Source organism: Erithacus rubecula (genome assembly GCF_903797595.1).
Source record: "Erithacus rubecula genome assembly, contig: scaffold_204_arrow_ctg1, whole genome shotgun sequence".
NCBI lineage: Eukaryota > Metazoa > Chordata > Aves > Passeriformes > Muscicapidae > Erithacus > Erithacus rubecula.
The window spans coordinates 1-26,413 of NW_027636110.1; the positions used below are offsets into that span (position 1 = coordinate 1).

At 40.9% G+C, this 26,413-nt stretch overlaps 1 protein-coding gene across 1 annotated transcript in view; it reads right to left on the reverse strand.

Annotated features, from left to right (window-relative positions):
* Nucleotides 1-149: 149 nt before the first annotated feature.
* Nucleotides 150-26,413, reverse strand: part of XRCC4 (X-ray repair cross complementing 4) — an 88,152-nt gene continuing 61,888 nt past the window's right edge. Inside the window, exons 7-8 of the mRNA XM_079332285.1 lie at nucleotides 1,465-1,612; nucleotides 150-174 (exon numbers count right to left, since the gene is read on the reverse strand). Coding sequence (XP_079188411.1) covers nucleotides 165-174; nucleotides 1,465-1,612 — 158 coding nt within the window. The 3' untranslated portion in view covers nucleotides 150-164. The remainder of the gene's footprint in view (nucleotides 175-1,464; nucleotides 1,613-26,413) is intronic.

The window sequence follows — 26,413 nt, forward strand, 5'->3', positions numbered from 1 at the left end:
CCATAGGTTTTCCTTCAACAATTATTAAATAAAATGAACCTGAACTTCAGGCAAACACAGGCAGGCTATCAAAATCAAACTGACCAAACACAATGAGGAAAGGGCATTTTCCATTGCAGTGGACTGGGATGTAAAAGAACAAAAAAGCCAGGTCTGACATATTTCTACACCATCCTAAAAAAAAAAAGAATTTTTTAACTAATAAAACAGTATTGCAAATTCAAACATTCCTAGCTGGCGTCAAACTGCAACTTTTACGTCAGTAAGAGATAATTCTCCTGCTGATGGAAGCAGAAATCTTTCCTAATCATGGGAAATGTCTTTGTAGTCTGCTTGTGTCCATGGTTGTTCAAAGAGTTTACAATCCATGGAATATTACAGATAAAAATGGAAAATATGTATTTTCAAATGTAATTTGCCATGTATTTAGGGGGAAAAAAGGGTTTTTGAAGAAAACATTATCAACCCCATGGCAGCTCTGAGGCAACTCTATGCATAACTACAGCAACTCCCAAAACACATGGAAATATTTCCAGAAGTTGCAATGGACATAAGAAAAATACTTTTAAGTGTTAAAAATCCTGACCCCATTTGTGTTTTAAGACGTAAGTATTTTTCTGCCTGGAAGACTTAATTTTCAGAAAAATCTATAAAAGATGGAATTGAGAGGTAATTTCTTTCTACTGGAACCCCAAAGGCAGAATCTCAGGGTGGAGAGCTGTCTTAGGTTGCAATACAGGATGTGACCTAAAGTTTGTATTCTGTCACCATCTTTAAACCAGCTGGGCAATCATCTTTATCTTCCCACAGCCCACCCTCCCTCCAGCAGATATCTCCTGTTCATGGCCACTGAGTCCCAGGGCATGGCTGATCAAATTCCATCATCCCACTGGGAGATGCTCCAGCCAGGGCAGGAGCCAAGCCTTTCCTACCCAGAGAAAAACTGACATTTGGGACACCAAGGCACCTTCTTTCCACTGGATTCCAGAGGAAAACCAGAGCCTTGCACATCATCCCTGGAGCTTCAGAGGAAACTGCCCCTTCTCCAGGAGCACTGCTCCAGCTGAGCCACATCTGCCCCTGCAGGAGGATGCAGCACCATGGAATGGGACTGTGCCACCACCCTGACTGACTGAGGGTGTCAGCTTGGATTCTGGCTCTGGCAGGGCTGGGATTGTTCTGTGTAATGCTGCATTGCTATTGGAATTGTCCTAGTGCAGAACTGTTATTCCTAATTCTCATATCTTTGCCTGAGAGCCTCTCAATTTCAAAATTATAATAATAATTTGGAGGGAGGGGGTTTACATTCTCCATTTCAAAGACAGGCTTCTGCCCTCCAAACCAGGACATGAGGTTGGAACTCCTCAACCAGAGGTTGTCCATGCCCAGCTGGTTTTGGAGTCCTACAAATCCAGAGAGATCTGTGAACACAAAAACATTTCAATACATTGAAAACCTGCTTACTTCTCCTGGGCTGGCTGCTCTGCCTCATAAGCAGCCACCTTAGCTCCTGTCCCTGCAGGTTTTGCTGCCCTTTGCCTTCGTTTTCTCCTTGGAGCTGGGTCCACGATGTCTGGGCTGGCCAGGAGGGAGGAATCCCTTCGTTCCAGAGCTGCCGAGAGGAAAACCAAACAAGGTCAAAAGAAATCTGAAATTTGAACTGTTTCAAGACAACCCTTACATTATTTATTTTCTGTAGCTTTCTCACAAAAATCCCTATGGTCCCAGGATGGCCTCAGAATAGGAGGGAGGAGTTTGTGACAAAAAGACAAGTTAAAAAAAACTGAATTTAACCTACAAAGCCAATCTTCCCTCAGTAAATCTTTTTAGCCAGAGGAGAGAAAGGCCAGCAACCCCAAACTGGACAATCTGTCTGGATTTTCTCTGTCTCCTCTGCTGAAGCTGAGTGAAGCAGGCTCTTTCTAGGTTCATCTACCTATTTAAATTACCATGTAAATTCATAAAATATGCTTTACCTACACTTCAACAACAAACCCCTCTCCACTTGGACAATTATGTATCAAAATTCGGATGTCAAGACAAACAGATCCTTCCCTAGGCTGAAACCCTCCATAAAAATAAAAACTGAACAACAAAATTCTATTAAAGCATTCAGAAGTCATACAGACATTTTTTATTCCAGCTACCAACATCCTGCAGTGTATTTTCATTTGGTATGCCTGCTTCCAAAATGAAATCTTTAATTACCTGTAATTTTCAAGACAATGATATCCAGAACAACAAAAACTTCAGCTGAAATATATTAAATAATAATATGGTGACTGAGGCTGAAGCTATGAGGGTAACTTTCCTGTTTATTACATTTCTGTGCATTTCAGGGTGGTTTGATCCTCACATGGATGAAAGATGCCATAATTTGAGATTCAACATAAATGTTTTTTGGTGTAAAAGTAAATAATGAGTCCTGTTTCCCTATTCCTTCCACAACTGTTACTCAAATGAAGCAGGGAGGTAAAACACAGTGGCATTTTTACTATTTCTCTAAAAAACATATGTTTCTGGCCCAGAACACTGACAAATTAATCAGAGGCTCCCTTGAGCCTCTGCTCACAGTGAAGCACATGCTTAACATTTAATAATATTAAATATTCACCAGCATGCACTACACTGCTTCACAGACTTGCAGATATTTGCAGGATGACAACAGGTATTAGCTGACATATTTCCAAGGCACAAGCCAATTAACAGGTTCCAAAGTCCAGCACAGACAAGATGCATTCCTACAGTAAATGCTGAGAAGGGTTAAACGACAGCCAAAGTCTCCATAATAAACTTTAACTAGATATGCATAGTTTTCCAGTGTTAAATGCTGGAAAAATGTTTGTGATAGTTACTCTTTACCTGCCTGGGGCATTTGCACAAGCATTATTTTATATATTCCAACATATTCAAAAGTTGGCTTCTTCATAAGGAATACACACAGAATAGTTTACTGTCAAGAACCCAAAAAACTTGAATAATTCTACTATCATAACTCCTATCCTTCCTTTCTGCAGTTCTCCTCCTACACCCTGTATTTTAGCCAAAAAGTAGATCCAGAGGTGAACCTCATGTACAAAACCTACATTTTCCAAACATAATAAAGAAATGTCTTTGTATTTTCACCTGTGCAATGTGCACTGGTGATCACAGCCCTTGTGCTCAGCATTTTTTTTTTGCTGTTTGCACAGAATTCTTCAGTACCTCAAATGAATTTTAAAAATAATTTTTTTCTTCTGTTTCTAAAATAATTTATTTTAATTGCACCAAAAGAAAGGGTTCTTATTCAGGCAGCCCAGAATTCAATCTCACAAACAGCAGCAAACTTGCTCATGGGTGAGGGTTGATCACCACAAGCTTTGGGGGTTTTTGTTGTGTTTGTTCCTTTCTTTTAAGCTAAAACTCTCAGAACTTCTGAAGAAAAGATGGAATACACTTGACTCTCACAGTACCATGCATCACCACTGGACTTTAAACACACACCCACTACTGCTACCCAAAAATAATTCCCATTAATGAATTCATTTATAGCACTTGACTAAAAGCCAAAGAAAGCTTCAGCAAAATATTATTCATTGCTCAATGTAAAAATCTTTGGAAAATGAGAGACAGTCTTAGGCACAAGTCTAGCTTTTCATTCTGAAAATATTTTCTGTCTAAATTTAAGCAACATTTTAAGGAAGGAAAGTTCCTTGACTCCTCGTGAAATTAAATTTCTTGCTTTTATATTATGTAATTCAATATGAATTGTTGTTATACCTTTGAGAAGAATATTAGCAATTTAAACACAGACAAAAATACTGCTGGTAATCAAATCTCCTACACCAAACACTGATTAGGAAATGAAAATATTCCCCAATAGATAACACACTTCCTGCAGGTGAGTAACTGCAAGAAATAAGATTGATAAGAGAGCAAGAAAGGGATCATGGTTCAAGTACTAGAAGAATATTTGTGCCAAGAAGAATCACAGCTTTAAGTAAAAACTCCTGCTGGTTGGAGGTTTTTTTGTTGTTTTGGGGTTTCTTTTTTGTAATTTTGAAGAGTGATATTATTTGGTGGGTTGAGGGAGTTTTCCAATAGGGTATTCTAGCAAATAACTGAAAACTAAAAATAGCTGTCACTGGTTTGGAAGAGCCAGGATGAAATTAAATCAGTGCAGCCCCACAATGTTGGGGACCTAGAAGGAGAAGATGCCTTTAACACAGAAAAATATCAAGACTCATCCTCAAGACATTTGGAAATGCAACATCAGGATCTCTGAAATGACAGAAATTAATTTCTGCAGCCTAGATATAAGCAGGCAGTCCTGTTAGATTCTACAATACACTTTTGCATTACTTTATTTTGATAAACAGAAGTCAGTTATTCAAAAGAGAAATCCAGTCTGTCATATCCACCTTTCAGTGTGAAAAAAACAACTCTGTGCATCTTCATCTGTGCATACCATCACCTCCAATGAAAACCTGCAGAATTGACTTGTCTAATTATTCATGGCAGTGTCACTGAGAAAACAGGATCCAGATCCTCTCAGTACAGCAATAAAGGGCTAAAATCAGCACCAAATGCTAAGGTTTGCCATATAAAATATAAACAGGGACCAAAGCAAGCAATAAGCAAGCAGAAATTTTCCAAAATTGAGGGATTTGTTTGCCTACAATGACCTAACTTCACAGAGACAGAATACACAGCCTCAGTGTCCAAATTATGAATGATGGACCAGAAGCAAGAAAAAAAGCTGCAATTCACTAGATTTTGCCTACAGGAAACTCAGTTACAGACATTACTTCTCTTCAGCTTGCTCTTATATAGTCAAGATATAACAAATGATAAGTGGATTCAAGGAATATTCAAATTTTCAGCCTGTACCACTAAATGAAAATGCATTTAGTTTAATCATGATACAGAACTTGCAGTTAGTAAACAAAAACAAAGGAAAAAAAAAAAAAAGAAAAAAAAGACAAGGTTTTCCAGATTAATATAGAACAGGAAATATTTTTGAAGGACACAGGCATTTACCCTGAAAAAAAAGCTTTTATTTAAAATCATCAGAGATTCCATCAATAGCAGCACAGAATTCTGACAATTTCAATTTGTCTTCTGAATGAAAATTCAGCTTTTTCACCAGAGTAATAAAGATGTAGCAAAATTTATTCAGATTTTCAGATCTTTAACACTATTGTAGCTGCCCCAAATTCCTGCCAGATCCCCCCTGTTAGCAGAGCAGAACTCCCTGGTTGAATTCTGCCTAACTCCAGGCAGCATGTGCTGCTCCATGGAATTAATCTACTGAACTTCCAAGTTCTGCTCTTTAATTAAGCTGATGATTTAATGCAAAACCAGCACCAGCATTGGACAGGATGGGCTGAGAGGTGGCCAAGTGGCCACAAAACCATCACCAGGAGGGAAGCTGCCAGAGAAAGGAAAAATCAGGGAGGGAGCAGAAATTGTCGCTTTAATCCCTGGCTGCAGTGTAACTCCAGCAGCCCCCTGGTTCCTCAATCCCAGCACATTCCCCAGGGATCACCCTGGCTGAGGATAATTAGCATCCCTTTGACAGCCTCAGCAGAGCCCTCTGAATGAATGGGTATGGAAATTAACACATCCCAGGGAGGCACAGGCAGGATCTGCAAGGCAGGATTAAGTCATTCCTGACAGGCAGCTGAGGAAACACCATTCCTACCTAAGCTGAAGTTATGCACAGATCCTGGCATTTTCCACCACAAATTGATTTATTCAGATCACTCAGGAATATTAAACACTGCTGTTTACAGTCCATGCATCTGCTTCAGTGAAAGCAACAGGTATATGTCACTGTATTAATTTTAGGAAAACAGTGAGAGCCAGTCCCTATTCCCTTTGTCCTGCCCTACTGTATATTAAATTCTTTGTATAAATTTGGGTTTACTGTACCATAATCCTCTGGGGCCAAGAGGCAGTTGAGACTGAGGTTCTATAAATTCTCTGTCAGCTGGTTATTAACGTTTATTTTTACAAAGAGTATCTCCATGGGAAGTGTTTATGAAGACACATTTTAAAACAACTCCAGCAAAAAGTTTAGATCCAGCTATACAAAATTTATAAATTGTATTCAGCTCAGTAAGGAAGTTTACATTTCACCCTTCTAGGCTGTATTACCACTGAGTTTTCTATTTGCAAAGTCTATTCTTTTCCTGACGTCACCCTTTTCTAAAAGCCTTTTAAATACAACACTTTAACTAAAAAAAAAAAAACCAAAGAAACAAAAAAACAAAAAAATGAACCAAACAAAGAGCTCCATACAAAACAAACCAAACAAAAAAATCCTACATAAAAACCCCTCATTTCAAACCCGCAGGAAAACAAATCATGTTATGGTAAAATCTGTTTGCCATAAGGTTTCCTTCTTAATGTTATTTACTGGGGATAACTCAGGTGCTCATCTGTTGCCATCTCACATTGCCTTGAACCTACATGGCAAAAAAAATTTGACAAGCAATAATAAGTTTGGTCAGGAAGCATGAAAAAGTCTCTTTCCATCTATCAAAATACAAGAGGGTAAAAAAAGAATGCATTTTACAGACATCCAAGAGACTCTGAGTGAGCTCATTAATTTTCATCATAGAAACCATGATCTGTAATAGAAATCCCTCTTTTAAAAAATACCTTGAGAAGGGAAATTTCGATGAAGCACATAATCAGATAAGAGATAATCATTTTCAATAACCCACACCAATGTGTTTTCCCAAAAACACTTCAGTAGTATTATAATTCTTAAAAATTGCCTGCTTAGAAGCACTGCTAAAGGTCATCATTTTGCTTGAAAATAATACAAATTTGCAGTGTGGCTGAAAGCCAGCATCTCCCTCTGAGCACAAAGAGAAAGGTTTGGGAAGTGCTCAGATGTTCCTGATGTGGGTCAGGCAGGAGCTCTGCTGAGGCAGACTTCAATTTGGACACCCCAAAATCTCCTAACCATTAAGGTTGTTTTTTCCCTGTTTGTTTTCCATGGGTGCCTGACAGAAGCAGCACCAAAGCTGGTGACTGAGATGCTCTGGGGCTGTTTGGGGACAACTTTTGGGCTGCTCAGCAACAGCTTTTCAACAATCCTGATTTACTGCACGGACCTTTTCTCCCTCTCTGGCTCTGGAATCTTCTCAAACCTCTTGTGTTAAGGAGTTTTCTGTGCACCAAGGCTGGATGTGCTGTCATCCAGCACGCAAGCACTTCCAAACCCAGGCATCAGCCCCCAGAAAGGTCGTGGTTTGAAAAGGTTTGGATGAGCTCAGTGTCCCGGGTGTGCCTGTTTGCTGCAGTCATCCTCTGGGCTCCCGGGATGTCCCGTTTGGATCATCTGTACCACCCAGGGTGGAGGCAGGAGGCTTCTGGACACAACTCCCAGGAGGCATGAAGCACCAGGCAGGTCGAGCAAACAAAACAGCAAAGGCAGACAGACACAAGGGCTGAAATCACGAGGCCACAGAGAGCTTTGGAAAAGATTTCTGGGCTGTGATGTCTCAATTCAACGTGAGGTAGTGCAGCCCGGAGTGATTCCTCACCAGGCTCGTAAAGCACAAACCTCATGCCTGGAATTCCATAGTTTCTGCTCCACTGGGAATTTCTGGTGTCTGAGCTGATGGTGCTCAGCCCACCCAGCAGATCCTGGCACCAGCAGGGGTGGGGCTTCCAGGGATCATGGCAGAAATCCTTATTATCCCCAATCCCTGGCAGTGGGGATGTGCAGCCACAGATCTGAAAGTCAGTCTTAAAGAACAATGGGAATAATCAATGTTATTTACTGACTTCAAACCAGTAAGTGATTGCTTTGCTAACCTTTATACAGTCAGAAAACCACAGAATTGTGGAATGGTTTGGGTTGGAAGGGATCTTGAAGCTCATCCAGTCCCACCCTGCCATGGCAGGGACACCTCCCACTGTCCCAAGCCCCAATGTCCAACCTGGCCTTGGACAATTTTGGGGACAGTTTTGGGAACTCCACAACCTCTGCAGCTAACAGTCACCTGTGCTGCTATTTGGAATGTGAAGGTAAGTAGCATATTGGTTCATGACCACTATTGAAAAAGGGCTTATGAATCAACACCAACAATAAGTTTCAAATCCCTTATGAGAGCTGCTGTGACAGAATCTTCACCCAAGTATGGCTTGGATGGAGAAATACACAGCACAGGCTGCAAGATCCATAGCCAATAAAGCTGTTTGACTTTATTTAGCTTTATTTTTACTTTTTATTTTTGACTCTGGGCTGTCCCAGTCATGGTGTGGCAGCAGGAGCAGGACAGTGATTTGGGGGATTTGGGATCTGCTCCCAACAGGGAACAGGGACAGGAGGAGAGGGAACAGCTCAGGCTGGGCCAGGAGAGCTCAGGGTGGAATTTCAGCAGGAATTTCCCCATGGAAAGGGAGCTCAGGGTGGAATTTCAGCAGGAATTTCCCCATGGAAAGGGAGCTCAGGGTGGAATTTCAGCAGGAATTTCCCCATGGAAAGGGAGCTCAGGGTGGAATTTCAGCAGGAATTTCCCCATGGAAAGGGAGCTCAGGGTGGAATTTCAGCAGGAATTTCCCCATGGAAAGGGAGCTCAGGGTGGAATTTCAGCAGGAATTTCCCCATGGAAAGGGAGCTCAGGGTGGAATTTCAGCAGGAATTTCCCCATGGAAAGGGAGCTCAGGATTGGCAGTGCCCAGGGAGGGTTGCAGTGCCCATCCCTGGAGGTGTCCAGGGAATTCCTGGAGGTGGCACTGAGAGCTCTGGGCTGGGGATTGGGAGCAGCTGGGACTCCATGGGCTGGGAGGGATTTTCCACCCTAAATAAATGATTCTGTGATTCCACCCCTTGTTAAATTCAATTTCTTACTTCTCTGGGTTGCCCTGGTGCTTGGACAGTGTTTGCAGCACCTGGGCTCCTGCATGTGCCCATCCAAGCTGGTTTGGAGGATCACCATCCTGACACAGCTTATTCCCCAAAAACCCCACAGGAATCACAAGCACAGGGAGATTTCCCCCAAAGGCAGCCTTAAAAACCCCCCGGTGCCCTGGAGCTCAGACTCCTCTGCCACAAGAATGATTTCTCTCCCTGTTAAACAACCTTTGAGGAAATCAATACAACTCAGGGGAGGCCATAACTCTGGAAAATGTATGTTTTCATAACAATGGCATTTGGTGGTGGATATATTAGCAACCTCTACCAATAACTTGATCATGCTGTACTTATAAGCCTAGGATTTTTTAATTTGTATTACATATTCCAATTTTTTGCATTGTAGCTCTTTTTACTTTAGGTTGAGAAAACATTTCAGCTGAAAAAATCTAAAATAAAAACCTATTTAAACTTTTCTTGCCTGTTTAGCAAAAAAAGCACAAAAACATTTAAACAAATCCTAGATTAAGAACAAAAGGTATTTTGCTCCTTATTTATACAGTAACATAAATACCTGGTTCTATTTCAGAGATAAAATAGCAACATAAATATGTGGCACTATATCTTTTAGAGAAAAAGACAGATTTAGAGCTTTAAAATAACCCACTCTAAAATCAGTCAGTGACACAAGACCTCTGCCCCCCTCCACAACAACACAGAGCTTTAACCCTGGAACACAAACCAGCCACTTTAAATCTGTCCTTGCATGTGAGCACACAGAATTAATGGCAGCACAGAGGCTAATCACTCAAAATGTCATTGTCAAAGGACAAAAGTTGAGAGGAGTGAAAGGGGAATGGTGATTCCTGGGGTGGGCAGGCACGAGGAGAAGACCAGGGTTGTTGAGCAAGGCTCAGACATGAGAAAATCTGTGATATAATGGCCCATGAGCAACTCTGATGGCCAGGGTGATTCTTCAATGTGAAAAATTATAAAGTGTGTCCACAATCCTTCAGTCAATGCTGATGGGGAACAGCTGAGGGTGAAAAGCCTAATTAATGCCCCAAAAAGTTATTCTGACAGGGCCAAAGGTGATGTTATGAACTAATTAAGGATACATATTTAAGACATTAAATGTGTTTTTGACTTCTAAAAACTTTTTTTTTAAAGTATTTTAAAGATTAAACCACTGCCCAAAGTACTCAATGCCTTGAAAAATGAAGTGAAAAAATGGAAAACAACCTCAGGAAAACCAAGCTTTGCCCCAGCACCCTCCACACTTCAGTGATGATCTTCAAAAATTTGGGGTGAAGCCTGTGAGATTTTGCACTGCCTTCTCTTATACCAATTCTCCTTCTCTTTCCCTACCTTTAGCAAACTTTGAGACAAACTGAGGAGGCTGTTGTGACTGGTAAAAGCAGATCCCTGCCCAGAAAGTGACAGAATTATTTCAAACTCCTTCCTTCTCAAAGACTGTTCCATGAGAAGCTCGTGCCCTTTCCAAATAACCTTTCCTGCAGAAGAGATTTTTGGAATATTTACATTGTGTTTTTTATATGTATAGACATTATTTTTTCCCCTGAATTTAATAAGCTTTTATTTCTTTTATTTCTACTTTGTATTTTAAAATTTTGTGTAACCAGCTGATACAGTTCCAAACTCTGTTATGCATTTCCCTGTATTTGCTGTAAAATGAGCAAGATGAACTGAAGTTTCACATGCCATTCACTAGGAACAAAGCTCTATTTACACTCTTACCTTTCTGGACCCATTTATTTTTCTTCAAATCAATATAAAACCTCCACTAAATAAAAAGACATACCACAAGTATCATCTACAAATTGCTGTCAGCTCTCTGCCTTTTTTTTTTCTTTTTTCGTCATACCGTATTCCTAAAAGGCTTTTCATGCTGTGAATTTAAAGACAGCATTTAAGATGTCATTATGGCATGTCTTTATAAACAGCTGCCATTAAGGTCTTTGTAATGGATTCAGAAATGATGAACATGGAAGGTGCCTCAGTCAGACATGACATTAATGTTTTTTATGGCAGATGCACTGGCACAATCTCAATCAACATCACAGGATAATTCTGCTTTGGAAAATGCTACAGGTAATTCTGGTTGCCCTGAGAGGCTTCGAGGGTGTATTTAAAGAGTTTTAAAGACCTCAGTAAGTACTTTGAGAGCAGCAACACATTAATATTTATTACAACACTTACTGAACAATGAACGTGAAGCGCGGTTACGTGCAAAATGTTCATACACGACAAACAAAAAATTATCAATCAGCAGGTCTCAATAAGGGTCAAGAAGTTGGTTTAATCTGTAACAGCTTCTGTTTAGATGCTCTTAAACACTCACACAGCATGACTTTTAGTCATTTTGTTATTCCTTGTGAATGGATTGTAACACTTGTGGCAGGACCCCAGACCTGTGCTTACACTCTGACCTGGGCTGGCTTTTTTCACCTGATCCTTGGGCAGGGCTCTCCTGGGCTGTGACCAAAGTCCAGCACTGACAGGGCACAGCCTGAGAGGAACTCAGCTCCAGGAGATGAAACCCACACCACAAAAACCCCATGGACAAGCTGAACATCCTCAGGGATTCTGGATTTTTTGGAGGGCGGTGGTGGGGATGAATGGCAGAAGACCATGGCAAAGCTGCTGGCCCCAGGTCAGGCAGGCAGCAGGGATGCAGAGCCAGGCTGCAGGGTGAGCTCAGCGTGTGTGACTCGTTGCAGGACTGGCCCTGCTCCCCTGGGACCCACTAACTCTGGGATAGTCTTTCCATATGGCAAAAGCTGCAGCCCTCAGTGAGAAAAAACAGGATCACGCCCTGAGCTGTGCTCATGTTCCACAGATCCTCCCCCTGGAGCCACCAGGGCCAGCAGACACCAGGAAAAATGTTTATTGAAATGGGAATGACCACCCAAACCCACTTGGAAAACAAACCCCAAATATCCAAGCCCAGGAAACATGGTATTTTCTTCTGATAAAGAGTCTCCCCACTAAGTTTTGCTGACAGGCAGAGTATCCTGATTCCTGATTCCTGAAACACAGCCTGGATTGGCAAAGCTTGATGCAATTCCTCTACCCCTCCATCAACGTGCAGTGATTCTAAAAAAAAAAAGTATATCTATATATAGAGATAATTTATGGTTGCTTAATATTTCATGCAAGCTCAAAATATCAGTATGTAAGAATAAAATGCTTTTCTATATTTAATGTATTTTTGTAATTTCATTACACCGGGCAATTCTCATGCCCCTCTACCATCAAAAATTCATTTAAATTATTAAGGCCCTGTGGAAATTTTAAACACTTCCTGACATTTCTCCAAAACAACAGTTACTGTAATGGTAAGGTTTGATTACAAAAAGTAATACAGTCTCCCTCTAACTAAATAAAGCTTAGAGAAAATGGGATTTAAATACAAAGGGTGTGTAAACACACACTCCTTTTCCCACCACAACAAAACAGACTGGTTTAGACTGAAAAGAGTTTTTCCTCTGGCACCTTGCTTCAGGAGAAATATCAAGGGATGATCACTCTGATATAAACCACATGCTAAACTCCAGTGATGAAATACTGTAAAAACACGATGTTGTCAAAGAAAGAATGCCAGTGGGTTATTTCCAGAGAAATTTGCTGAAGATGTTGGAAATTATGAATGATTTTATGACTTTTTCTAGAGAACCAAGAGAAAAAAAAAGGTGTTGCAGGCTACAAAGACCTGAGGAATTAAGCTCAGTAACAGTGAAAGCAGAATAAAGTCACTAGGTTAAGCAGGTGATGTTTGGGATGACAGAAAGCCATAACAAGGTTCTATAAGCAGAAAATATTGCATAATTAGATTTTTTTTTTTTTAGTTTTTCCAGAAAAAAAAAAAGAACCATAAAACAGAGAATCTTGGTACCACATTTTCTCAAATTAAAGGTTCCACCTTAGAAGTCCTTCAGCTATCCTGAGCTGAGTAGTGGTACATTAGAGAGCCTGATCCTTAGAAAAAAACCAATGTTGATTATTTAAAGCTAGAATTTTTGCTTTTAACTAATATTTTTTCTAACCATCATAATACTTGCCTAAAAGACCTTTGCACATTTCTTTTATGCAATGGGCTATTTGTCATTATATTGGTACAACTAACTTAACCAAAAAAAAAAAAAAAAGAAGAGGGAAAAAAAAAAAGAAAAATCAGAGTTCCAAATCAGACATTTAAAAAAATATTTTCCTTCCTTGTGTGAAGGCTCCACAGTGCTGCCCTCAGTCCCATGGTTGCTGGTACTGGGTGTTATTTTGGCACCCTGCCTCCCAGGAAGGCCAGTCTGGTCTGACTCCTCGTGGAGGAGAACACTGTGCAGAAGAGTGAAAAACGTCAGAGCAGAGCTCAAAAGCAGAGAAAGATACATCTAATCTTTGCCCATGCACACAACACCCTCTTTGTTGACCAACAAAAAACACATTAAAACCTCCAGGACTGGACACAAAGTGCTGATGTGAATAGTGGCTGCTCAGATGAGTAACACTTTTATTACATATTCAGAACTGAACACTTTGGCCAGGGATGGGGCCAGAATAAACCAGAGAAGCCTCTCTGGAAGTTAATGGAACCATAATGAATTACACCAATTGAGAATTCAGAGTATTATTCTGGGATAGAGCTTGCTGGTGAAATGCACAAAACAAAGGGAAAGGCTAATTGCATGCTGGGCATGAACACAGTCACTCCAAATTGCATTTCCTGCAAAGGCAGCTTGAGTAGTATCATTACCTGAAAACCACCTAGAATCCTTCTTGACCATTCCCTCTCTTGCAAAACCTCCACATAATAGCTTTTTTCTTTTTTGTTAAATTATATGAAAGAGCTTAAAGTCCATTACTGCTTTCTTTCCCCTGAAGCAGCAGGGGAAAAGCAGTACCATGACTAAAACATCCATTTTTTAAACTGCTAACACACCAAACCTACCCTGGAATATGAAATTCTGTATGATGCAACAACTTTTCCCAGCCTTGGAAAATCTGAAGGGAGATGTGTGGCCAGGGCAGTTTTGGGAGGCCATTCCCAAATGCTGTGATGGGCTCCCAGTCCATGCAGCTTGCTGGTCCCTGACTGCTGCTAGCCCACATGCTCACATATCAGAGCCTCTTGTTTTGGTGGTTTAAAAAAGGAAAATGCTCTGTGCCTTCACCATTTACCCTCAGGAACCCTCACTACAAAAATACCTGTTATTTCCTCTAACACTGTTTTCACTAATAACAACTATTCCAGCTGATAACAAGAACTGTGTTGATCTAGTTATCCAAAGATATCTAAGGAAAACAAAGCCACCTCCTGTCTGCCAGACAGGGATTTTAAAGCTCCTCAGGCCCATGAGAAACAAGGGGATGATTTGTTCTGAGAAGCAGACATGAATTAAAAATGTCAGTGTTGTCCTGAATGGGGACAGCAGCGGCCTGGGCACTGGGAGCAGCTCAGCTCTGGGACACCAGGAAAGATTTGGGGGCTGTTTTCCCTTCTAGCTTCCTACCCCAGACAAAGGACATGGATGCACAGCAGGGCTAATTCTCTGCTGCTGGGATAAGGGTCACAGCTGACTGAGCCACTGGTTGCTGTTAATAAATGTAATGTCACATCTCTCCTGCAGCAATTTGAGCAATCCACAGCGAGGAGAATGAAGTGGGAAATAGCTCAATCTCACTAAAATGCAGTGCCACTTCTTCCTGCCTGATATTCCATTTTTCAAAATACAAAGAAAAAAAAACATTAGGTGAAAATGCAACTTGTTCTGTCCTTTACTGCTACTACTCATTGCTGCAGGGGGATGGAGCAGCACAGAGTGGAGCAGACAATTCCCACCTCAAAGCTGCAAAATCCCTAATCTACCAGAAATTTAACACCCTGTCTCCCAACAGAAGACAGGAACTGTGGATTTTATCCCATTGCCCCACTAAGGCTCATCTCCTGTGCCCATTCCTTTCCCTCCCGCTCAACAGGGGCTGGCTGGAAACTCTCCTGCACAGGGGGAACTCATCAGTGATTTATTTTAAGGCAATTTTCTACTGTTTACGCAGTAAAAATTCTCCTCAGCACATCTTTAACGGGGCTGGGGCTTTAGAAAACTATTTAATGTTTTTTAGCCATGAAATATAAGTATCTCCTGAATATCTGGATGTTTGGTGCAGCTCTCTCTGTGACACCTCAGTGGCACAGTTGGCCTTTCCCTGCACATACACAGTGCACATAAAAGTGCCTACAATGGGATTGGCAGCATGTCTCCCATCCTTAATTTATCCTAAATAAACCATCTCCTCTCCTTGGCTCTCCAAAACTCACAGGTCCAGCATGGGGGTTGATCTCTTCTGCCCCCTCAAGAGACAGGATAAGAGCAAATGGCATTAAGTTGCACCAGGAGAGGATTAGTTTGGGTATTGGGAATAATTTCTTCACACAAAGGGTTTTCAAGTGCTGGAATCACCCTTGGAAATGTTCAGTAAATGTGTGGATGTGGTGTTTAGGGATGTGGCAGTGCTGGCTCTACCATCTAACTCAATGATCTTTGAGGCTTCCCCAGTCTCAGTGATCTCTGAATCTACAATTCCATCTTTCTGTGAGGTGGACAAGACCCTCCTTCTCTGCAGTGAGAATGATGCCTGTTTGCACTGTAATGTGATTTTCTGCCTGTTATTTCCTCAGATTATCAAAATTCAACTGTGCCATGAAGCTATCTGGGAAGTTCTCAGACATTGGAGCAGCTTTTTGATGTTGATACACCTAGAAAGAAAATAGATTTTTTTATTTGGCAGCTCCTGAACTAAGTGTTGCCCTGGGTAAAGAATAAAGCACCAGGAAGCAGCTCAGTAGCCTAGAAAGAGACATAATTCCCTCACACAGACACACAAACCAAAGGCCAATCACAGTTTTGACCTTCCTGGTGCTTTCTGAAAATGACTGACATCAATCTCATGATTCACATATCTCAAGGATAGCCTGAAAGCACTCACTCAAAACTCCTCTGCTGGGAATCTTCCAATTCCTGCTCTGCTTTATGGGGAAGGCTCCTGAAATCTCAGGACCCAAAATCTCAGGCAGAGATCTGATTTTCCCTTGGTGTGATGTGGTCAGTGTCATCAGCCTGCAATAACTGAGGTCAGCTGCTCAGTCTTATGGCTAGCTGAGCAATACCTTTCATTTCTCTTTCTCAAAAAAAAAAAAAAAATCAATTTAGGCAGAGGGAAGTGGCAAATAGAAGATCACATTTCCATCATTCACAGCCTGCCTCTATTTCTGATCACAAGGAAAAGACAGATGCATTCATGTCACAACTGCCAAAAATTCTTATCAAGTCCTTGGTGGGCAGAAGCACTTTTTACATTTCCCTAAAAGCTATAAGACTCAATCATTTCTGGGAAGTTTAAACTACAAGTTCCATAAAGAAAATAATTCTCTGTTCTCCACTTTGATGAAAAGTTAAGCTAAGTGCACAATAGGAGCTTATCCCTCCTGGGCATGCAGAGAGGAGGTGTATTTAATTTTCTTCTGTGATCTGGTGGCATTTTCTGCTGGTTAGTGATTTGTTAAAGTCCTCAGAAGTTACAGAAACCTGGCAGAACACCTTCCTAAATTTCAACAGTTAATGAAATAGTTTTAAACATGGGAGGGACAGAAAAAACAGCAAGGTGAAATAAAAATGGGGCACATCACACGAAAAATGAATGACAGCATAGTGAAATGACTGAAAATACACTTAACCTAAAAATCCACCTGCATTTCACATCACTCCCCAAATTTTCTTTTCCTTTAACAATCAAGGAAGGTGAAGACATCAGAACTGACCATTTTGCTCAGCAGAACTGGAACCAGGTCAGGTGCAGTTTGGAAGCACCAGCATGTTTGGAACCTGCTGCACAAAGGCTGGTTCTGCAGCAGCAGCCACACAAACAGCAGCAGTGTGCTCTGCAGGGAGGTTTATTCAGCACACACATTGCACATGGCTGGGAACTGTGACTCAGATTTGTTGGGAATCAGGGAACTCTGTCTTCAGGCAGGCTGCAAACAGGGACAGACTTTGGGAAGGGCAGGTAATTAACCCAGTGCTCTCAGTGCTAATTGAACCGAGGAGCAGGGCTGGAATAAGATGAGGATTCACCTCTGGACACAGATGGAAGCTGATGGCAAGCAGCAAACGGAGAGGAGGTGATCCTGATTGATGGAAAGGCTTTGTTTAGCAGGAGGGCTGAAAAATAAAAAACATGAACTGCTTGTTATGTGCTGTGAAGAAATTCAGACCAAGAAAAGCAGGCATGGGTGCTGTGAGGGTGGGCAGGTCCTGGCACAGGGTGCCCAGAGCAGCTGTGGCTGCTCCTGGATCCCAAAACCAGCCTGGGACAGGGGAAGGTGTCCCTGCCATGGCTGGGGTAGGGCTGGACTATTCTCAAAGTCCCTTCCAACCCAAACCAGTCTGTGTGATCTGCACACAACCCTGGTATCATGGATTTTGTGGGACTTTTACAGACAGGCCAAGAAAATTCCTTACTACCAAATATCCTTTTCATTTTGCACATCCTGCATATCTCCTCCTTCCCACACCAAGGGGGTGTTCCTGCAAATCCCAAGCAAAAAACATTGTGAGTCTCCCACATATGGAAAACAGGAATCCCTGATAACCAAGCACAAAGTGTCTTACCTAGCAAGGGAAATTCACAACACGCAACTGCTTTGGAAAAATCGTAATTTCCACGAGATTTCCCCAAGGTTGCTTACTGCACCCACAGAGATGTTAGGGGCTCTGTCAGGTAACACCCTGTGTGCTGTTTCCAATATAAAAACACCTTTTGGTTTCTGTTCCATCCTCATTCCCCTCACTCACACACTGATCAATGATGCAGCAAGACTCTGCCTCACTTGGCAGAGATGTCCCAAACCTTATCACACTTTCCTTCCCTGTCCCAGGCCACAGGGCAGCTCCATGGAAGTCTCTGTTTTTTCCTTTTTTATCCTCACCTCTTGAAATAAAACAAGAAAAAAACTAAACCTACCTAAAATAAAAAAAAGAAAATTTCACCTTTGAGTTCTAGCAAGACCTGGAGAATTTCAACAAAGACTGCACCCAAAATGTTTTGATGCTTCCTGCAGGAGCAAGGAGCTACTAGTGAATCATTTAGTTAATGATACTGCTCCCAAAGCAGACAAATGTCATGCCTAACCAGAGAAGTTAATATTTGTTGAGGTGTAATGAAGTAAACAATCAAGCAGGGAGCATACAACAGCTTTATTTTATATTTAGAATGTCTTATTTTTTTTATTTCAATTACTTTGAAGCTTTCAGCAGATGAGGTGCACCCACACTACATTGAGATGGTGGGACAAAATTCAAATAACTCACTGGAGAGTGCCAGAATGGCAAAATCACCCCCTGAAAGAACCCCTGGGGATTAGAGACAGGTTAACCAGGAAAGGTCTTAAGGAAATTGCTGGCAATCAGATACTCCTCTCCCAGGAACCCAGGTAATGAGTATCCTTGTGAGAATCCAGCACCTGGCTATAGATTAAAGAGCTGTTTTTCTCCTGACTGAGACAACAGCTCACAGTATGGCTAATCCCAAATAAACCCTGCTTTTCCTGTATGGAATTGGAGACAGTTGCAGGATCAGCAGAGGGAAATCTGGGGGCTGTGTAAGCAGGGACAACACTGCAGGTGAGCACACCTGGAAAACCCAGCCTTACCTGAGACAAAGCCTGCTCCAAGGGGTTCTCCTACAAGCTGAGTTTATTTCTCCAACTGAAACAGGCTCATTACAGAGACAAAAATTAAGATTTTTGGTCTTGCCTAAACTGGTTACATCCAATTTATTTTCAACCTGCTGATGGATTAACCCATTAAATCATGGAAATTACTCTGGTCACTCTTACAAGCTGAATTTTAGCTACCAAAGAGCTGCCTACTCACTTTGTGCTGAGCAAGTTATATATCCTTATTAAATATAAAAAACCCCCTTCTGCTCTCAAACTGAACAGAGGAATGCCTTGGCAGTGAACTGGGAGCCATTTGACATAGGCACAGTAAACTATTCTTCTGCCATGCACATCAACACTGAAAATTAATTTATTTTCATTGTGTCTTTCAAATGATTGAGGTAGTTACTTGGTTAAGAGAGGCTATGAAAAGCTAACATGGAATAAATGCCAGTTTTTAGTATTTATTATATTCTTAGTACATTCAGAAATACTGGCACAAACAAATGTGTGGTAATGTGTTTTTTTTTTTTTTTTTTTGTAGCTTAATTTTAATTACCCTGAACTTGGACACAGTTGGTATGTGCACAATAAGGTCTAAATTTTATCCCATATTCTATAAAAAAAAGACAATTAAAGATGGTCATTCATTTCAATTTATATTTAGATATTCAGATTTCTAGAACAACATGTTCTGAACTTCGCACAGAGCATCCAAATTTCTGTTTGCAGGAAGAGTGATGTTGTGCTTTTTTACACAGTGACAGAATTAGTAATGAGAGATAAATGAGTTATTACTGACATTTTCATAAGCTACAATGGAAGAAAAGGTTTAGAGCTTGACTACAGGGATATTTCCTCTGGAAAAGTGAATTACTGGGTTTAAATTTGGGAAGAATTTAAAAGAGGGCCCAATTATTTCAGTGTGATTGGTCCCAGGTGATCACAACCACATTTATTAACTCACAGGAACAGGGACTTGTGAATTGGAGATGAAAACTGCAGGAAGATGGATCCCTCTGTGAACATATCTTTATTTAAATCTACTTCTGCTTTTAAAACAGAAGTTAAATGTTTAGTTTCTAAGAGGGGAGGGTCATACTCAGGATGCCCAGAGTGGGTTTGGCACCTGTTACTCTAAATAAAAGTGCTAGGCTCTGAATCTCATGAATTTGACTCTCTCTGGAAGGTTAGGAGGTGTCATGTTTAGTGTGTCCTAACAGAATAAAATTAATCAGATATTTAAAAAACAGATTTGTATGTACATTTGTATGCATGAGGAAATACATGCTCTCTGTGTTCCATATATGTTGGGTTCTCTCTCCACCCAATTAAAAAAAGCATAAACTCAGGGTTTACAATACTTTTGCTTTGGCATTAGATCCTTTATTACTTTAATTTATACAGTAAATAAATAAAAATCCCAACAAACTAAGAAGATGCTGCTGACAGCTCCAGTATTGAAAACATCTCCCCTCTATCAGATCCCATATGGGAAAATTCACTTTTAGAGCAACTTTGTGTTTGATCTGCCTGGACACAGGGTGTGTAACTGAGAGCTCCTTCATGAGGTCATCTGTATATAAACCAGTGAGGCCAGGTTAAGCTTCAAAACCCAGCAGAATACAGCAAAATGCATGACAAAATCAAAAATTACTACCAATGCCATTTGTCTATTGTGTCTGGATTATTTTTAAGCCATTTTCCCCTTCCAAGTTTCACAAATTCTTAATATTCTGCATGAAATTTGTGCACATATGCAGAGTCATGGATGCTGAGGAAAAGGGTCCTTGAGAAGAGCCTTTCATCCTAAAGATGAAAAGGAACTACTCAGCCTTCAAAACAATGACTGACAAAACCCCCCCTGCCTTCCAGGAAGTCTGGCAACATTCCAAGTGATTTATGTGGAATTTGTGTATCAGTTTAGTGCCATCATTCAGGGTTTCTACTGAGTAAAGCAAATTTTTCTAGTGCAATTTTATCACCTCAGTCTCGGACTCTTGGCTTGATCTATGTGCCACTTTAAGAAGAAAAAGCTTAAGGACACAAAGAAAGGTGACTTTAGGACAGTACCTTCTACTTGAGATGGACACAAATAACAAAAATATCCAGTGAAATAAGCAGGACAGTAGATAAGAGAAGAAGGGAATAAGTTAAAAAAAAATAATTATGGGACTATTATATTCATGACTTTTAGATGAAGCAAAGACATTTCCTTCTTCTTAATGATAGGTGCATAATAGCATTAAAATAAAGACAGCTTTTTACTCCTATTTTACACAGTGTGCTGATTTTGACATTTGCTTAGGTGTAAAATCTGTTTCACAATGGCTACAGAAAGCAAAGCCAAACATGGAAACCAACTCTCAAATCCAGCCAAGACCCACCAGACTCACAGGGTGCAGCCCAGCTGAGAAAACCTCCAGTCAAAAACAGAGATGTGTGCTTTAACCTGGAAAAGCAATAAATCAAAACAACAACCACAGGGCATAGCGCAATCCTGAACAATCCAGCTTTTAATCAAGATAGGCTGTTTGCTGGGATGAGACACTGTAATACTGTTGGGAAGTCATTAAGGTAATTATGGCAGTGAGTGTTGCACAGGTGGCTGGAACAAATGACCTTACAGGGAGAGCCACACTCCAAATAAAAAAAAATAAACTGGTGTGCACGCAGCAGTGGGGAACTGCCTAAAACACAGAGGAAATGTGGAGTTTGGGAAGGCAGCTCACCAAATACTCAACTCAGCATCAGAAGAGCTGTTATATGGAAGGTGGAACAGCCACAGGTGACAGCAAGCTCTGCTCCAAGGTTGTGTTGGGTTGTTGTGGCCAGAAATGTGAATTTTGTCACCATCTGTGAAGCCAGCTGGGGCAGTGCCCCTGATCTCCTGGCACACATTCTCTGCTCATGGGCCATCTTTAAACCAGCTGGGCAATCATCTTTATCTCCCCACAGCCCATCCTCCCTCCAGCAGATATCTCCTGTTCATGGCCACTGAGTCCCAGGGCATGGCTGATCAAATTCCATCATCCCACTGGGAGATGCTCCAGCCAGGGCAGGAGCCAAGCCTTTCCTACCCAGAGAAAAACTGACATTTGGGACACCAAGGCACCTTCTTTCCACTGGATTCCAGAGAAAAACCAGACCCTTGCACATCATCCCTGGAGCTTCAGAGGAAACTGCACCTTCTCCAGGAGCACTGCTCCAGCTGAGCCACATCTGCCCCTGCAGGAGGATGCAGCACCATGGAATGGGACTGTGCCACCACCCTGACTGACTGAGGGTGTCAGCTTGGATTCTGGCTCTGGCAGGGCTGGGATTGTTCTGTGTAATGCTGCATTGCTATTGGAATTGTCCTAGTGCAGAACTGTTATTCCTATTCCCCTATCTGTGCCTGAGAGCCCCTTAATTTCAAAATGATAATAATAATTTAGAGGAAGGGGGTTTCCATTCTCCATTTAAAAGAGAAGCTGCTGCCTTTATTGGCAGTCACCTGTCCTCCAAACCAGGACAAGTGTGCTGCTCCCTGGTGTGGCAGCACCTACAGCATCCAGGGTTTGCTGTCTGGCACCCACAGGCAGCCCATTCCCTAAAATAAGGGTTTTTATCCCAATGTTCAGGATCACTACCCTCTCAGGAACCTTTCTTCCCCAAGAACCAATACCTCATCTTATTGGAAGGATCCTTCTCCAAGAGCCAACAGTGCTGGACCAAATGTCAGCTCCTCTAAAGCACAGACATATTTTCAAGACAGGAATCCAAATGCACTTTGTTTCCTGCATGCCAATTATCTTATTCTTAGTCTATCATGAAATATACCTAAATATTTTTATTTCTTCCTGTCTGCATTCCAGCTGCCAAAGGGCAGGGCTGGATGGGATTTTGGGCAGGAATTGTTCCCTGGGAGGGTTGGCAGGCCCTGGATCCCTGGCAGTGCCCAAAGCCAGGGTGGACATTGGGGCTTGGAGCAGCTGGGACAGTGGGAGAATAAAGTTCAGAATGTAATTGTGTGGCAGAGGTTTCCTGGGCAGGCTTGCTCATTCCTGTGTGCATTCCTCCAAGTATTGAAGAATAATTTAAAAGAATAAAAAAATTAACATATTCACATTCTTAATAATAAGAATTAATAATATGCCAGGTCTTTAATTGCACCAGATGCCAAAAGGACCATTACCCTGAGTGCTGAACAAATGCAGGGACTGTGGATTAAAGCAGAAACAAAAGCTGAAATGAGGATTGCCCCTGGCAGGTTGCTGATGGAGTTTGCAGTGACTCTTCAGCAGGGCACTGGAGGAAGATGAGGAAGAGCAGGGCTGTGGTGCCACAGCTCCAGCACCACTGATGCTGCAGTTTCACAACTGGGGAGTTAAATTCTCTACCTACAGGTGTCAAAATAGGCTTGGGCAATTATTATTAATGGAAGGAGATAACATTTATGAAGTCACTGCTTCATTAATGGATTTAATTTTGATTTATTTACTTAAGAATTTGAACTTTATGTCATTTATGCCCCTTTGCATAAACATATCCCCTGTCCCACAAATAATAATTCCACCTTTGTTCAAAGTGCACATTGCTGAACTGTTGACATTGCCCTGTTTTCTCAATTGTCAAGGGAAAAAAAACAACACTGGATTCACTGGTGTGCATCATCAAGCCTGGAATCATCAGCTTGGTCTAAAAATGATTCTAAAATAAGGCTCTTACAATTTAACTGAAATACAATAAAGGCAGTTAATTTGATGATTTATGCAGAAATTAAATTGCACTTGACAAGATTTTACAAATCATCAAGGAAATAGAAGTTCTTTCCTGTGTAACATTTAGTAGTATGTGGATAATACAAAAACAGACAGTTTTAAATTTCATGTTAATCAATGTTGTTGCACTTAACTGTGCAATGTGATCATTAGCTGCTATGAATTATATGAAAAAAAGATTAATTTTTTGGATCAATTACCAAACTTTCAACAGTCTTACCAAAGCGTAGATCTGGCTCCATTAGTTTTATTATATTACTGAATAATGACTCATTTTGGGGCAACCATATTCAGCTGCATCACTTTATGTGCTGAAGCAGGAGCAATAAGAACAATAAGAAACAGTAAGAATGCAGAGATATAAGCAATTTTTATAATTTCCATAAAAAAGACAAAGGAATATGTTTTAAATCCCTTTTAGTGCAATACTGAGAACAGGATTTTTAAAGGGGCATGGAACATCTTGATGCTTATATTGTAAATGTATTTTGGCCATGGCACCTGGTGTAATACAGAGGGAAATCAGTTTGGGAGCCACCAAGTATTTCAGAGGCACGAAACCATCAGGCTGTGAGGGAAAAATCAGTATCAAGTCTCAGGGGGAAATAAAAAAAAAAGGTATCTACAGGTTTAAGGGAAAGGGAAATTAGATTGTTCCTTGGGATGAACTATTTTCAATTGCAGCCTGACAAAAAGAGAAATAACTTAAACCCAAGGTAAATTAAAATGGCTAAAACTACTTAAAAACAGACTTTTAAAGAGAAACTTTCACAGAAGGAACTTTAACTGCACAGCACAGCTGGGTGCTGTGACAACAAGCTTTTTTTATTATTATTAACTTTGATCAAAGCTTTTTAACCAGCAGCACCAAGCCATCAGTGGATTGGGCTACACAGGAGAGCTAATTAAACTAAAAGGGCCACAAAGTCCTGAGGGCATAACACACAATCCCCAAGGCAGGAGCTTGAGTGGAGGGGCTGAGAACATTTGCATGGTGAGGCAGTGGGAGATGGCAAGGTGCTTGTTTTTATTTACTGTGAGCTCTGCAGGGAGTTTAATCCAACCCATTCTGAACCTGTCCTCGTCATTAAACCTGCAGAAAGTGTGGGCACTGAATGTCTGGGGAAATATGGAATATTTCCACACACCTCAGCAAGAAACACAGATCATAAAACTGTATTTGATCCAACAGGGCAGATCATGACATCCCTCCTTACCCTAAGGAGAGTTAACTTCCACCAATTATAATGTGAAATACTACTAAAGAATTTAGGATCAAGAGAAAATAAAACAGGATGCAAGCTGACTGTAAATTGGTGCACAGCAGCAGACACATATAATAGCATTTATAAGTGAAAATAACAACAATAAATCATACAACAATTTCTTCCATTCACTACATCCCACCTGCTATGTTATCCTTCCTATCTACAATAGATTGCAATGATTAAATCTTTCCCTGCAGTTTTGTCATATACCTGGGAGGAGGAGTAATATTCTCTTTTCTGGTCACTTTCCAGGCACTGTGAAGAGTAAACTATCACCCTCCATTCTCCTTTCAAGCTCCAGGGAAGGCAGCAGAGAAGGGAAACATTTATCCCATCCTTGCTCATCTTTTAAAAGCCCCCTGACATGTGGACCACTGAAACATTTTTCAGTTAATAAAAGGAGCTGATTTACAGGACAAAGCCATTATTTCCACCCATGATATCAAATTGTGATTTATCAGTCTGATATTGTCATTTTGACACCTCTAGGAGGAAGGGCTCAGTAGCTGGAGTAAGCAAAACCTGTAAAATCCAGTGCAGAGGGGAAGAAAGAGGAATTGGTAACAGCTGGGTTGTCCTTAACCAGAATTAGTGTTGAGTCACCCACTCACTCCTGTGGGCTAAGAGAAACACAGGCTGGCAGTTTCTGGGGCTTGCCATTTGGTTTGTTGGGTTTTTTAAAGAACAATTGTGTCCAGCTGGCACCAGCACATGAAGGGAATCACAGCCCTTATTCCACTCCACACTTTCTGTGGTATTTCCAGGTCTGCTCCAGATGGGAGAACTTTGCTGAAGCACCAGTAGGGAAAGCAACAGCTACACCTGGGTTTGGCAGCTCAAAAAATCTCACCAACCCTGGAGCAAAACCTGGAGCAAAGCATGACCAGCCCTGTCCTCTCCCAAGAAACATTCCTGACACTCCATCCATGAGCAACAGCAGCAGGATTTCCTTCTCTTCCCCCCTCTGTCAAGAGGAGCTCACAGGAATTTCAAGGACCTGACACATCATCTGTAGCTGCTGCTTCAGAATTTATTAAACTGCAGTGAGAGCTGGACTTCTGTGTCTTTCTCAAATTCACATTCACAGCCCTAAATAAGATTCCAAATAAATTCCCCTGTGCTCATGGCATGGTGGGCAAAGCTCTTATATAGACTCACACACAGTATTATATATTTAAATGTATTATTATTTATAAATGTTGCACTATTTCTAAGGGGTGTAATTCTCATCAGCTGTTTTTCTCAGTGCTTTAAAATACTTACTAATTCAATTTTAATTTCTTCCTTTACAATGCAAAGCATTAACTAAATCAGTGTAGGCAAGACATAAACTACCATGTTTCAGTTGATCTTTGCTTTAAGCTATGAAGCAGAAATTGTTGTGAGAAAGCAAACCATAAATCAAACCTACAAATAGTACTGGAAACACACAAAAAAAAGAAATAAGTAAAACTTTTAGGCTCCATATTCTGCCCCTTTACAAAGATTGCAATTAATCATTCTTACTCATTTTCTTACTGCTTTTCTTCATTGGGTCTTGTTAACAATATTTGCATCAGATCAATACCAGACTGATAACAAATAAGTCATCCAATTTTATTTTATTAAACATTAGCAGGATTTTCTTCCATGTCCACTGAAATACCCTGGTATTTCATTCAAGTGCCCCAAAAATTCAGGGAGAAGAACAATTACTGGTGGTTAAATAAAACCTTCCAACAGAGCTTTACACTCTGCTGGTTAACAAATCCTGATTTTTTGTGTTGCTGATTTTGCAATGTCTGGATTTCACAGC